Genomic DNA, 15,000 nt, shown 5'->3' with positions numbered 1-15,000 from the left:
CAATTTCTCCCGTATACCACAATGCAACGCTGTCATGTTTTACCGAAGGAGAAGACGTGAAGAAGAAGACAGCAGCTATCGGTGGCTAAAGCAGTTAGCTAACATTATGATGATTCCTGTAGCTGTTTTGCTGCTAATGCGAGTTTGAGTTCGCCTCTGTTTATTCCCGAGAAACAGAAGTTGAACCAACAGCCTCAAAATCATTACAGAAATCGTTGTAATGTTAGCTAACTGCTTGAGCCACCGACAGCTACCGTTGATGTTATGGAAGCTGGCGCGCCCATGAATATCTGACACAATGACTTTCCATGTAGTTTCCCAAAACCTTTTAATCGTTCCCCATGTAGTTCACTATGGGAACACTACATAGGGAATAGGGAGTGAGTGAACGAGGGAACGATTTCTAACACAGCTTTGGTCTTCATGTTGCCTCAGGAACATTTGGCGAAGAGCTTCCTTCACCATGGCGACCGGCACTCCTGCCTCCATTGGCCGGGAGCTGCGCTCACCCTGCTGGTGGCGCTGGGGCTGCTCTGTTGCTATGGCAACCAGCCGCGGGGCAGGTACGTTCATCGGTAGTCGATCCCTACTGTACGTGTTCCTCTTGAAAAAGACCACAGGACATCACTCTCCTCCTCTTCCTCTCCCTCTCCTCGTCCCTCCATCCCTCCCTCCCTCCTCTCCTCAGCTGCGGTGTGGAGCTGGTGAACGCCGCCGCGCTCCTGCTGCTCCTCCTGGTCAACGTGCTGCTGGTGGGGCGGCAGGAGCGTCTGAAGAGGAGCGAGATGGTCCGCCGGCTGAGGGACATCATCACGCAGCTGGACGGTGAGGACCGGAAGGTTCCGCCCACTTCACAGCGCCTCCCTACTTTACCCCACTTCTGCCTGCTCCTTCCTCTCACCCGTGTCTCTGTTCCCTCAACTCCTCTCGCTGCTCTCTCTCCTGTTCTCCTCCCTCCCTCCCTCCCTCCCTCCCTCCCTCCAGACCACGCCCTGGGCTGTGCGGGGGAGCCGGCGCGCTGGTCTCCGTCTCTCTACCCGGACCTGTACACGCCCTCCTCCCCCTCCTGGTCCCTCCACTGGACCTACCGGGACGGCCAGCTGGTCAACCTGCCCGTGTCCCTGCTGGTGGAGGGGGACGTCATCGCCCTGCGGCCGGGCCAGGAGGCCTTCGCCTCCCTCAGGGGCCTCAAGGTAACGCCCGCCTCCCGGGCCAGGAGGCCTTCGCCTCCCTCAGGGGCCTCAAGGTAACGCCTGCCTCCCGGGAACCACCTGCGCTTGAGCTGGGTTAGTGCACTTATAGTTTAGTTCATTATATAACTTATAAATAATACATATTTTTAAAACTATATTATATGAATGAATGAATTATTGTGTCATGCATACTATAACACTGAATTACATAACATTACAGTCATTTAGCAGATTATAATACACCCAGCCCGCATGGGCTTATATTATAATTATATTATATATAGTTTAGTTATAAAAACACAAGCAATGGCTTAAAACAAACTGCCAAAAACAGACAAAACATGTGAGTCTGGAAGCCCAAGAGGGTACAGGTTTAGGGCGCGGGAAGCCCAAGAGGGTACAGGTTTAGGGCGCGGGAAGCCCAAGAGGGTAAGGGTTTAGGGCGCTGGAGTTGGGGACACTTAGATACTCATCCCGGCTGTCATCCTGCTAGTAGCACACACACCACTCTTGATCCAGACTCAGACTATCTCTCCCCCCCCCAGGATGACGAGCACATCGTGCTGGAGCCAGGTGACCTGTTCCCCCCGTTCTCCCCTTCCCCCTCGTCCCGGTCCAGTGAGAAGAAGGGGCCCGAGAGCCCCCAGCAGCACCGGCTCTTCCGGGTGGTCCGCACCCCCGTGCTGGACAGCGTCAGGTGGGGACGCTCAGCCGGTCACCCTCCTCCTCCCTCCTCCCTCTAACACTGGCCTCACGGGATTTGATTGGTGGAAATCTCTCCACGACCAATCCGATCATGTTAGATCGGTCACCTCAAGAAAGGAGGGAGTGAGAATGCATTTTTTAAGCATTTGAACAGCTTAGTGGGTTTAGAAGTCGTAAACTTTCATCAAATACTTGTGGTAATTAACTCTAGACTTTCTGGCATTCCCTTTGCTTGGGCTCTCGTACTACAGGAATGTTGTACTTATTATATTCGTTTAAAGGGGAGAATGAAAATTCTACCACACATCAGACGAGTGTCTGTCAGGAAAAGGAAGTACAGGGAAGCATGTAGGAAGCAGGTTCTAGTGTCGGGCCTCAGGTTGAAATCCCGTGCTCTGGTTGGTTACAGGAACAGCTTGGACATGGCTCTATCTCGGCCAATCACAGCCATGGATAATGAGCGGTTTACGGTGCAGTCGGTCATGGCCAAGCTGGCCTGCCCCATCGTTCTGGTGAGACACGCCCTCCGTCTGCTAAGCCTACAGTACTACTCTGGGCAACTCGTCTTCACAAACAATCTTGTATTGTTGTCATTGTCACAAGAGCTGTGTACTCTCAAAGTATGTTGTCTTAAGTCTTTCGCTTTCTTGCTGATTCAAATAGACTGAAGCTAAAGTAGCGCTGCTCTTCCCTGCCTGTAGGTGGCGTTCTTGCTGGTGAACACGGCGCGGTTCTTCTGCCACGCCCCCAACCTCACGCCAGCCTGCTTCAACTTCATCCAGCTGCAGGTATGAAGGCTCGGCCCTCTGCCCCGTGCGCTAACTAGGGCTGTTCATCTAACGCTGTAATTAGATTAATTATCTGTGATTAATTTATCTAATTAATTTAATTTGATTAATTAATCGTGATTAGTCGCAAATTGATCCTTTATCCATTTTTTGCTGCCAAATGGCCCCAAATGAAGATATTTCAATAGACCTTTCCAACCTGTCAATCACATAGAGTATAATAACCAATAAGGTTGCTTGATTTCTTAAGACCACGCCTCTGATGTCCCAGTTAATGGTTTGACAGCCCTAGCGCTGACTAACATGATGGGGGCGGAGCCTCAGTGAGTGTGCTGTTTGTGATTGGCCTGTTTGCAGCTGATGGGGGTTCTGCCCATCCTGCCCCTCCTCTTCCCTGGCATGTGGGTCGTGGTCAACGCCTACGGAGAAGCACGCGTCCTCGCTGAGTCCAGCCGGGCGTCGCCCACGGGCCTGGTGAGACACACACACACACACACACACACACACACACACACACATACACACACACACACACACACACACACACACCTGAACATACACTGCCTAACAAACTGAGAGAGAGCTATAGCTACTAACACAGAGAGGGCACAAGCTCTGGTGTGCTGTATGTTGCTATTAACCTCTTATTGCACACACACACACACACACACACACACACACACACACGCAGGGGAGAGGCAGAGAGTACCCTCTCTCTCTGTGTTAACACACACACTGGTACACACACACGCAGGGGAGAGGCAGAGTCCCCCCTCTCTGTGTTAACACACACACACTACACACACACACACACACACGCAGGGGAGAGGCAGGCCCCTCTCTGTGTTAACACACACACACACACACACACACACACGCAGGGGAGAGGCAGAGAGTCCCCCCTCTCTGTGTTGTTAACACGCCTCTTCTCTCGTCCCAGCTCACTAAGTTCTCTGAGGATACTCTCAGCAGCTACACGGACGTGGTGTCCTCCCAGGTACAACCTCCCAGCTCCTCCCCCTCCCTCCCCCCCTCGCTCGCTGTCCTCGCCCCTGCACACCCCGCTGTGGAACCCCGTACGCAGCTCTCCTCCCCCCTGAACACCCCCCGCCCTCTTCATCCAGCTTCTGTGGCTGCGGAGGAACATTCAAAATCCCCTCTTGGGTTTAGCATCAGTCCAGTCTGTTATTCGCTCTGTTTACGTGTTCTCTCTTCATCTTGCACGCCATCTTAATTGTTTGTCTCTCTGGACATTCCTGAGGATGTCCCTCTTCATCTGTCACCCGGTATTCTCGGCCCAGCAGCCTGCTTCCTCTCAGTGGATGAGAATCCCACTCCAATCAATCTGACTCCATGTTTGTCGTCTTTGTTTTGCCATTTTCCCACACCATTCCTGACCCGATCACTTAACGCTTAAACGTCCACGACACCCCAGCCCCCCCTCCCCGCGGTTGCTGACACGTCTGCCCGGTCCAGATATCAGCCGTAGCCCCTCCCTCAGCCATAGCCCCTCCCTCAGCTGGACCCACACAGTCTGTAGGGAATCTGACGGGTGTCAACATTGTGGTTTTCCTCGTTCTTTTCACCCATCACGTTCCTACAGATCTGCTAATAGTGAAGTGAGAGGGTTTAGGCTAAGTGCGAGGGGCTACGGGTCGTCTCTGGACAAGGCTCACCCTTTAGCCTGCGCTTGTCACCTCTACACGCCTGCCTGCAATGCATGATGGGAAATAATCAGCCCTTCCCCCCCGGACACTCTGGCCTGTGTCCCGTTACTCGAACGGCTTCCTCTCCTCGTCCTCCTTCCCTCCTTTCCTCTGTGACAATAGAACAGGAACAGGAAGTAGTCATCAGCTGATGAGCGGATGTGAAGCAACGAGGGGAGCAAAGGGAAGTAGATGAGAAGAGCAAGTTGTCCGATATCAACGGGCCGAAGCACCTGATCCTGAATCAGTCTGGACTACGATAGGCTGATCCTGAATCAGTCTGGACTACTATAGGCTGATCCTGAATCAGTCTGGACTACGATAGGCTGATCCTGAATCAGTCTGGACTACGATAGGCTATCAGACTCAGGAAACCCACTGTGATTGGGTGGTCCGGTCCCCCACGCTAATCAAGAACTGCTTCTCCAAACAACTCATCTGATATGGCGTGTGTTGACTGCTGAGTGTGAGACGCTGAGTGTGAGACGCTGAGTGTGAGACGCTGAGTGTGAGACGCGAGTGTGAGACGGTTTGGTTTCTATCCGCCTTGCTGTGTAGCAGTAGTGGTGGAATAGCAATAGCCTAGCTGCTGCTTCTGCTCCGCCTCTCAGGTCATAGGTCACAGCATCGTTAGGCTGATTCATCTGCTCAGCTTTGCTTGTCTTATAGCACACAAGGCGACTGTAATCATCCATTACTGTTTTAATAGAAAATAAGTTGATTTTTCACTACTCAGCAGGTTTCAATGCTATTTTCGAACTTGCGGTCAATGTAGCAGAACTATTTCCTATATCAGCTGCATAGGCAGTATTATACAACGGTATAGATCCGGTCCATTGTCTCTATTGGTCAGTTTGTCAGTTTGCATTCCAGCCGTGGCGATAACCACGATATCCCCACGCTAAAATGGAAGATCAATGTTTACAAAGATGTGCTGTAGCATTGTCGTTGCCTGGCAACGTTCCCTTTTTCAGCGTATCCGCAAATGATTAACAAATAGTTCCATTAAAAATACATTTTAAAGTTCATATTGTCTTTCTTTTTGAAATATTGACGGATAAATGTGACAACCGTTGTATAAAAGCATTATGGAACTCGGAGCCGTGGGAGGTCGCGGATATCGCCACAGCTAGCGGGGTGTAACGGCCTAACCACTCCCTCTAGCCTAACCACTCCCTCTAGCCTAACCACTCCCTCTAGCCTAACCACTCCCTCTAGCCTAACCACTCCCTCTAGCCTAACCACTCCCTCTAGCCTAACCACTCCCTCTAGCCTAACCACTCCCTCTAGCCTAACCACTCCCTCTAGCCTAACCACTCCCTCTAGCCTAACCACTCCCTCTAGCCTAACCACTCCCTCTAGCCTAACCACTCCCTCTAGCCTAACCACTCCCTCTAGCCTAACCACTCCCTCTAGCCTAACCACTCCCTCTAGCCTAACCACTCCCTCTAGCCTAACCACTCCCTCTAGCCTAACCACTCCCTCTAGCCTAACCACTCCCTCTAGCCTAACCACTCCCTCTAGCCTAACCACTCCCTCTAGCCTAACCACTCCCTCTAGCCTAACCACTCCCTCTAGCCTAACCACTCCCTCTAGCCTAACCACTCCCTCTAGCCTAACCACTCCCTCTAGCCTAACCACTCCCTCTAGCCGTGACGATATCCGTGACATTCCACGGCTTCTCGTTCCATAATGCTTTAGTATGACACTGTGTGTGTGTGTGTGTGTGTGTGTGTGTGTGTGTGTGTGTGTGTGTGTGTGTGTGTGTGTGTGTGTGTGTGTCACAGGAGATGTTGCGGTGTGCATTTAGACACCTGGTCGGCGTGTTGAAAGGAGAGTCCCAGACGCTCTGCTACACATCCAGCCTGCTGCACACACTGGGATCGGTCACGGTTAGTGTGTGTGTGTGTGTGTGTATGAGCATGTGTGTTTTTGTGCATTTAGCGTGTGCGTGCATATTTATTGTGTGTGTGTGTGTGAGAGAGGGAGCTTGATGGACCCTGTGTGTTTAACCCTACCCCCCCTGCCTCCAGGTGCTGTGCTGTGTGGACAAGCAGGGGATCCTGTCCTGGCCCAACCCCAGCCCAGAGACGGTCCTGTTCTTCAGCGGACGGGTCGAGCCTCCCCACGACAGCCAGGACGACCTCCGAGACGACCAATCAATGTCAATCAACTCCTTCTGCCGCATGGAGACAGACGATGACCGTGACGAGGTGTGTGTTCGTGCGTGTGTGTGTGTTGGTTTCGGGGTGTTTAAAAAAAATAAAAATAAAATCTCTGCTCTGTTGCCTTCGTCTTTCCTCCTCCTCACTAAATCACATCTATTCTTTCAGTTTTATGATCGCCCTTTCTGGCTGCCAACTCATGTGAGTGACGTTTAGTCAGACCTAGTTTTCCAGAGTCTTCGCTGAGCCGACCAAGTCAACGCCCAGCTTCTAAAGATGGCAGTTGCTGTTAGAATGTTGGACGTTTGAAATTTAGCTGCAAAATCCATCCAACCGACACCAACAAACAAACAAACAAACAAACAAACATGACACACTGATCCAACGCTGGTGTTGGTTGGTTGGTTGCAGCAGTGTGCAGACGCCTAGATAAACGAATGGATAGACAGACTTCCACCAGCGATAGAAGAGACCCGTTCTAATCCTGTTTGAGATTTAGATGTGGGTTTATAATCTGATGCCTATTGGCTCATATTCTGTCAGGTGTGTAAGAATGATCTGATTGGTTGCTGTATGATGTGTTGTCAGGTGCAGGAGGCGGAGGCTCTGCTGTGCCTACCAATGACGGACTCTAGCTTCCACCTGGGGGAGGGGCATGAGCCCAGCGAGACGTCGCACGACACGGCCCGGTCCTCGGATACGCTCCGCCCCCGGCGACCGTGCGCACCGCCGCCTCACGTGCGCAGCAAGCACCCGTCAGGATCCAACGTCAGCTTCAGCCACTACACAGAGGAGGACCCCACAGAGGTACACACACACACACACACACACACACACCACTACACAGAGGAGGACCCCACACAGGTACACACACACACACACACACACACACACACACACACACACACACACCACTACACAGAGGAGGACCCCACACAGGTACACACACTCACACACACACACCACTACACAGAGGAGGACCCCACACAGGTACACATACACACACACACACACACACACCACTACACAGAGGAGGACCCCACACAGTAAACACACACACACACACACACACACACCACTACACAGAGGAGGACCCCACACAGTAAACACACACACACACACACACACACACACCACTACACAGAGGAGGACCCCACACAGGTACACACACACACACACACACACACCACTACACAGAGGAGGACCCCACACAGTAAACACACACACACACACACACACACCACTACACAGAGGAGGACCCCACACAGGTACACACACACACACACACACACACCACTACACAGAGGAGGACCCCACACAGGTACACACACACACACACAAACACACACCACTACACAGAGGAGGACCCCACACAGGTACACACACACACACACGCACACACACATGCTCACGCACACACACGCACAGCTCATCAGCAACACGTCGTAACTGTGTCTCCTTCCGATCTCCTACCCCCTTCTCTCTCTCCCCCCCCCCCCCCCTCAGGAGCCGGGGGTGGGCTGTCCCGAGGCCGAGGCGGAGGACTTCGTGTGTGACTACCACCTGGAGATGCTGAGTCTGTCTCAGGACCAGCAGAACCCCGTGAGCATCCAGTTTGATGACCTGGGCTGGCAGTGCCACCTGTCCTCCCTGAAGCCGCTGGGCCTCAACGTGCTGCTCAACCTCTGCAACGCCGGCGTGACGCAGCAGCTCTGCCGCTTCTCTGACCACCTGTGCAACCTGGCGCTGCAGGAGAGCCACGGCGCTGTGCTGCCCCTCCACGTGCCCTGGGGGCTCTGCGAGCTCGCACGCCTCATCGGTGAGAGGGCCGCCCCGCGCACACACACACACATGCTCACATGCTCACACACATATACACGCACACACACACACATATACACACGCACACACACACACGCACGCACGCTCACACACGCACGCACACACGCACGCTCGCTCACACACACACACACACACACAAGAACACACATATGTGCGCACACATGCTCACGTGTGTGTGTGTGTGTGTGTCAGGGTTCACCCCCGGAGCCAGGGAGCTGTTCAAGCAGGAGAACCACTTGGCTCTGTACCAGCTGCCCTGCGGAGAGAAGACCAAGGAGGCGCTGCCCCCCCCCCGACGCCCCCACCTCTTCACCAAGCGCCAACCTCCCATCAGCCACCTGCTCTCCCTGTTCGTCAGGGACTCCTCCTCCAGTGGGTCTCTCTCCCTGTCTCTCCCTGTCTCTGTCTCTCTCTTTCTCTTTCTCTCTCTCTCCCTCCCTGTCTCTCTCTCTGTTTTTCTCCCTGTCTCTCTCTCTCCCTCTCTCTCCCTCCCTGTCTCTCTCTCTGTCTTTCTCCCTGTCTCTCTCTCTCTGTTACGCCCCCTGGTGGCCCGAGGAAGCAGAGCGCAACATAAAACAATGGGTTGGACAGATGAGGGTGCAGTCACACAAAACCAGGACAACCAAAATAGGCAATGATGAATTTAATAGCAACACAGGGAACAGAGAGGACTAACAGTGGCACCAAACAAAAGCATAATCCGAAATAAAACCCCACCCCCCTTTACAGGTGCTGGGCACCTCAAAGTACAGTGGGTGGTGCGCACTCTAAACTGGGGTGTTAGACAGCAGGTAATCCTACGTGTGTGTGAAGATGTAGACCCAGGGTATCTCAACTAGTCATCTGCCCCTGTGTGCACAAAACATACAAAGGTTAAATCACAGACAATAACTAAAAGCTGTTTAACCAATTAACATAACTACAAACAAAAGAGTAACACAAGAGAAACTTCACATTAAACCAATAAACAACCAAACAAATCAAATCAAACCAAACCAAGCTCTACCAACCAGAGCCCTGCCACAGCTCAGGCAGGTCAGAGAGAACTGAGGACAAAGAGGACTATTTATAGGAAGGGAGGGACCAGGTTGATTGAAGTCGTTAATTGAAAGCAGGTGAGATCTGATGACATGAACCAGGCGCGCGCCCTGAGAGTTTGGAGATGAGAACAGTAGAGGGAGACAAAAACAACCACACAACAAAACCAAACAGGTAGGCCTAACAAAACAGAACAACACACATATGTAACACTCCCCCCCATAAAGAGTTAGCCCATGGCTAACGATAAATCAACCTCCCCTTCACATACACTACAATAGTCCAACACTTCAATAGTCCAACAATTCCTACAGACTATCCCCGAGAAAGGGCATCAGCAAATAAATTTTCGGCGCCCTTTTTGTGTCGAATAGTCAAATTATAGCTCTGAATAATCAGAGACCAGCGCATTAGTTCATGCAGGTTATGCATCTGATGCCAAAAAACCAAAGGGTTGTGATCGGTGTAAACAACCACAGGTTCCACACTACACCCCACACAGACTTCAAAAAATTGGAGTGCGAGCAGCAAGGCCAATGTTTCCTGCTCAACCGTGGAGTAGCGACTCTGACACCCACTGAACTTCTTTGAGAGGTACCCTACGGGATGGACAAAACCATCTGGGTCCATCTGAGTCAGAACTGCACCAGCACCAGTAGAAATTGCATCCACCTCAAGAGAAAAGGGGGTGCTAAAACTAGGAGCACTCAGTACTGGGGCATTACACAGCAGAGCTTTACAGCTGTCAAAAGCTACTTGGCATTTCTCTAACCACCTGTAAGGCACCAAGGGACTGATTAAATCAGTCAGAGGAGGTGCAACAGTAGAAAAGTTTCTACAGAAACCTCTGTAGTAACCCACCATGCCTAGAAACCGGCGCAGCTCACATCGAGTGGTTGGCACAGGGAAGGAGGCTATAGCAGCAACTTTGGCCTCCAGAGGGCGCACTTGACCTCCGCCCACCTGCTTACCGCCCACCTGCTTACCAAGATATGTGACCGTCGCTTTCCCGAACTCGCACTTCGCCAAGTTCAGTGTCAGAGACGCATCAGCCAGACGCTGGAAAACTGTCCTCAGCGAGGATACATGATTTTCCCAATCTGAGGAGTGAACCACCACATCATCCAAATAAGCCTTACAATCAGGCACACCAGAAAAAACTATATTGACCAGTCTTTGGAATGTGGCCGGAGCATTCCTCATACCAAAAGCCATTACTGTATACCAGGGCCGGACTGGCCATGTGGCGTACCGGGCAAATGCCCGGTGGGCCGGACCTACTTGTGGGCCGATCTAAAAAAAACGAGCTAACGAACGGCCCATAGAGCAGGGACAGCGGCCCATTGGTCCATTTTCTATACTGACACTGGGCTGGCCCAATCATATGTAGGCCCCACCCCTCCCTCTGTTAGTTTCAGGTGTCATTTGCGTGGGCCGCTAGAGAGCCTCAGCAGCACCCCCCCCCCCCCCCGTCAACAAATCGCGCAGCAGCACCCATCCCCCCCCCCCCCCCGTCAACAAATCGCGCAGCAGCACCCGAACAAATCGCGCAAGAAGCACCCCCCCCCCCCCCCCCCGTCAACAAAACGAAACTGAAGGTGCTCCATTTCACGCAGCAGCACCCCCCCCCCCCCCGTCAACAAATCGCGCAGCAGCACCCTCCCCCCCCCCGTCAACAAATCGCGCAGCAGCACACACACCCCCCCCCCCCCGTCAACAAATCGCGCAGCAGCACCCCCCCCCCCCACCCCCCCGTCAACAAAACGAAACTGAAGGTGTTCCATTTCACGCGTCGGCTCGGCTAGTGGGCCGACTGGGGCTATATTTCCCGGTAGGAAATATTCACCCAGTCCAGTCCTGTGGGCCGGTCTGGGCCAAGATGCCAGGGCTGAATTTTTGTCCCAGTCCGTCCCTGCTGTATACGGCAGAAACGAGTCAGGGGTCACAAAAGCACTGATATCCTTGTTTTTAGAGGATTGGTTGTCCTGGTTTTTAGCCGCCTCTGAAACAAGCGCAGCAGCAAAGCACTTGGCTAAATCAGCATCCTCCTTCTGAGCAGCGATAAGATTACTGCGGGTCATGGGCAGCTGTGTTGTCTCAGAAACAAGGCTGTTACACTGAAGCAAACTCGGAACGTTGGTCTCAACAGCAGGCTGAGTAGACATAGGTGGACCTGGGGAAACAGGCTGGTCAGACAACGCAGTCGCGAACATGGTGTCCGACAGATCAACCGCTTCTCCCGATCTACGTGCCTGAGCACGAGTGACCATACGTACAGAGAATACGTCAGGAAAATCCTGAGCTAACACATCGGGCTGCGTAACAGTGGGGCGCTCTAAAACCTCCAACATTGGGATCACCTTTCCACCAGCGATATCATTCCCTAACAGAAATGTCACTCCCTTCACTGGCAAAGACGGACACACGCCCACCATAAACACTCCTTTGACCAAGTCACAGGCTAGATGCACCTTGTGGAGGGGCATAGACACAAACCCCATTTCGATGCCCTGCACCAGAATACTAGAGCCGCTGATCGACTCAGAGAAGGGCAACACATCAGACAATATAAACGACTGCGCTGCTCCGGTGTCTCTCAGTATACGTACAGGGCACCGGTCTGATACCTTACCACTGAGGGACACAAACCCATCTATTACAAATGGTGCGTAACTAGAGTCCAAGGACTCACACACCCCATCTGAAGGTAACGACACGGGGCTAGGCACTATTTGCACTAGACCTACCTCTTTTGGTCGCATACTGGGCTGCGCTAACTTGCGTTTTAGCAAGAAACAGTCAGCTCGGATGTGACCAGTCTGATGACAGTGCCAACACTCCCGTTCCTCGCTAGTGCGGGTAGAAAATGGGCAGGGCGGACTAGTCTGCGCTCTCACTGGAGCAGAGGGGTAAACCCTACCATCATTATGAGAACTGCCAAAGGTTTGCTTATGGGTTAAGACAAACTCGTCAGCGAGCACAGCAGCTTGCGCTAAAGTCGACACTTTCTGTTCATTTAAATATGTAACAAGCCGGTCTGTGAGGCTATTTTTGAATTCTTCTATAAGAATCAACTCAGACAGAGACTTAAAATCGGCTACATAGCTGGCTTTACACCATCGATTAAACTGAGTCTCCTTTTCACGGGCGAACTCAACGAAAGTTTTACCAGGCAACTTTTCGTGCCCTCTAAACTTTTGCCTATATGCCTCAGGCACTAATTCATATGCGCGGAGCACAGCTTTCTTTAGCACCTCATAGTGCAAACTGTCTTCCAGAGACAGAGAGGACAGAATCTCTTGCGCTTTCCCTGTCAACTTGCATTGAAGCAATATAGCCCAGACCTCTTTAGGCCACTGCAGAGCGGTAGCAACTCGCTCGAATGCATTAAAATACGAGTCTACCTCTCCCTCACGAAACTGAGGTACAAGGGCTATGTGTTTACTAACATTAAACCCCCCACCGAACGTAGAGGAATCGGCTACCATGGGCTTAGCAGGACTAGAGGAAACAAAACCGGCAGTTGCAGCAGCGGCCGCCAACTCCAACTCCTTCAGTTTCACCTCCATTTCCATTTCCAGTCTACGCATAGCCAACCGGTGACTGTACTCAGCTTCTCTTTCTCTCTCCCGCGCCTCAAGCTGTAACTGAGCCATGCGAAGCCTGTGTCCGGCATCGCTCCCTTCAGGAGTAGAGTGTAGAGGAGTGGGCTGATTCACAGCACTACGAGGTCTAGTCTCCACTTCAGGAGCTCCATCCGACCCAGCGGACCCCTCAGGCGCCTCCACCTCCTTAACCACCTCCTTCTCCTCATCCTCTAGGTCGCATAACCCTGCAGACGGGGGAGCAATGACACCGGCACCAGTACCCAGCACCTTACAATCAACCAGCAGACACAATACAGCCTCCTTCAACTCAGCCTTAACCAAACTTCGCGATAACGTAACCTCAAAATGGGCTGCAATAGCATGCAAGTCCACCTTCCTACAGAGGTCAACCCGCTCCACAGAAGGATCACTAAGAAACTCCTCAAGCTCAAAAGCACTCATGTCAAATGTGGAACGACACCCAAACCGCAACACTGCTAACCTAACAGCCTACACGACGTGCACACTGCACACCAACATCCACCAACCCGTTGCATTAAAGGATCAAAGATCCCGGACGAGCCCCCATTTATGTTACGCCCCCTGGTGGCCCGAGGAAGCAGAGCGCAACATAAAACAATGGGTTGGACAGATGAGGGTGCAGTCACACAAAACCAGGACAACCAAAATAGGCAATGATGAATTTAATAGCAACACAGGGAACAGAGAGGACTAACAGTGGCACCAAACAAAAGCATAATCCGAAATAAAACCCCACCCCCCTTTACAGGTGCTGGGCACCTCAAAGTACAGTGGGTGGTGCGCACTCTAAACTGGGGTGTTAGACAGCAGGTAATCCTACGTGTGTGTGAAGATGTAGACCCAGGGTATCTCAACTAGTCATCTGCCCCTGTGTGCACAAAACATACAAAGGTTAAATCACAGACAATAACTAAAAGCTGTTTAACCAATTAACATAACTACAAACAAAAGAGTAACACAAGAGAAACTTCACATTAAACCAATAAACAACCAAACAAATCAAACCAAACCAAGCTCTACCAACCAGAGCCCTGCCACAGCTCAGGCAGGTCAGAGAGAACTGAGGACAAAGAGGACTATTTATAGGAAGGGAGGGACCAGGTTGATTGAAGTCGTTAATTGAAAGCAGGTGAGATCTGATGACATGAACCAGGCGCGCGCCCTGAGAGTTTGGAGATGAGAACAGTAGAGGGAGACAAAAACAACCACACAACAAAACCAAACAGGTAGGCCTAACAAAACAGAACAACACACATATGTAACACTCTCCCTGTCTCTCCCTCTGTCTCTCTCTCTCCCTGTCTCTCCCTCTGTCTTTCTCTCTCCCTGTCTTTCTCTCTCTCTGTTCGTCAGGGACTCCTCCTCCAGTGGGTCTCTCTCCCTGTCTCTCTCTCTCTGTCTCTCTCCCTCTGTCTCTCTCTCTCCCTCCCTGTCTCTCTCTCTCTCTCTGTCTTTCTCCCTCTCTCTGTTTTTCTCTCTCTCTCTCTGTGCTCTCTCTTGTTCTCTCCGTCTGTATTAGATCTAGTGCCTCTCTCTCTCTCTCTCTCTCTGTCTCTTTCTCTCTCTGTGTGTGGGTCTTGTTCTGTCTCTCCCTCTCTCTCTCTGTCTCTCTCTCTTTCTCTCTGTGTGTGTGGGTCTTATTCTGTTCTCTCTCGCCCTCCCTTCTGTTCCATCGTTCTGTTCTGGTCTCTCTCTTAAATCATATTCACCTGCTGTGTTGGTTCCTGGGCTGCCTGTCCTGGGTTAGGGTCCTGGGTCAGTCCTGTCTCTCTGACCGTGTCTTCCTCCCCGTAGATAACGTCCAGATGCTGTCCCACGGCTCGGCCGACCTCATCCTGGAGGCCTGCACAGACTTCTGGGACGGGGCCGACATCTACCCCCTCTCCGGCTCCGACAGGTACGCAGGAACGCCTGGGGTTATCTGGACCAAGAGG

General features: G+C 52.1%; 1 protein-coding gene across 2 annotated transcripts in view; it reads left to right on the top strand.

Annotated features, from left to right (window-relative positions):
* The window catches only part of tmem94 (transmembrane protein 94), a 26,765-nt gene that overhangs the window by 3,896 nt on the left and 7,869 nt on the right, over positions 1–15,000 (top strand). Inside the window, exons 3-16 of one of the 2 annotated variants that reach the window (XM_084459765.1) lie at positions 436–563; positions 689–825; positions 985–1,193; positions 1,739–1,890; positions 2,308–2,410; positions 2,600–2,686; positions 3,044–3,160; positions 3,627–3,683; positions 6,180–6,284; positions 6,426–6,605; positions 7,152–7,364; positions 8,064–8,376; positions 8,592–8,771; positions 14,861–14,963. In XM_084459765.1, coding sequence (XP_084315891.1) covers positions 436–563; positions 689–825; positions 985–1,193; positions 1,739–1,890; positions 2,308–2,410; positions 2,600–2,686; positions 3,044–3,160; positions 3,627–3,683; positions 6,180–6,284; positions 6,426–6,605; positions 7,152–7,364; positions 8,064–8,376; positions 8,592–8,771; positions 14,861–14,963 — 2,084 coding nt within the window. Of the gene's footprint in view, positions 1–435; positions 564–688; positions 826–984; positions 1,194–1,738; positions 1,891–2,307; positions 2,411–2,599; positions 2,687–3,043; positions 3,161–3,626; positions 3,684–6,179; positions 6,285–6,425; positions 6,606–7,145; positions 7,365–8,063; positions 8,377–8,591; positions 8,772–14,860; positions 14,964–15,000 lie in introns of both variants that reach the window. The other variant, XM_084459764.1, reaches the window with a different exon arrangement.

Source organism: Borostomias antarcticus (assembly GCF_949987555.1).
Source record: "Borostomias antarcticus genome assembly, chromosome: 29".
Taxonomy (NCBI): domain Eukaryota; kingdom Metazoa; phylum Chordata; class Actinopteri; order Stomiiformes; family Stomiidae; genus Borostomias; species Borostomias antarcticus.
This window is presented reverse-complemented; position numbering and strand designations above follow the sequence as displayed.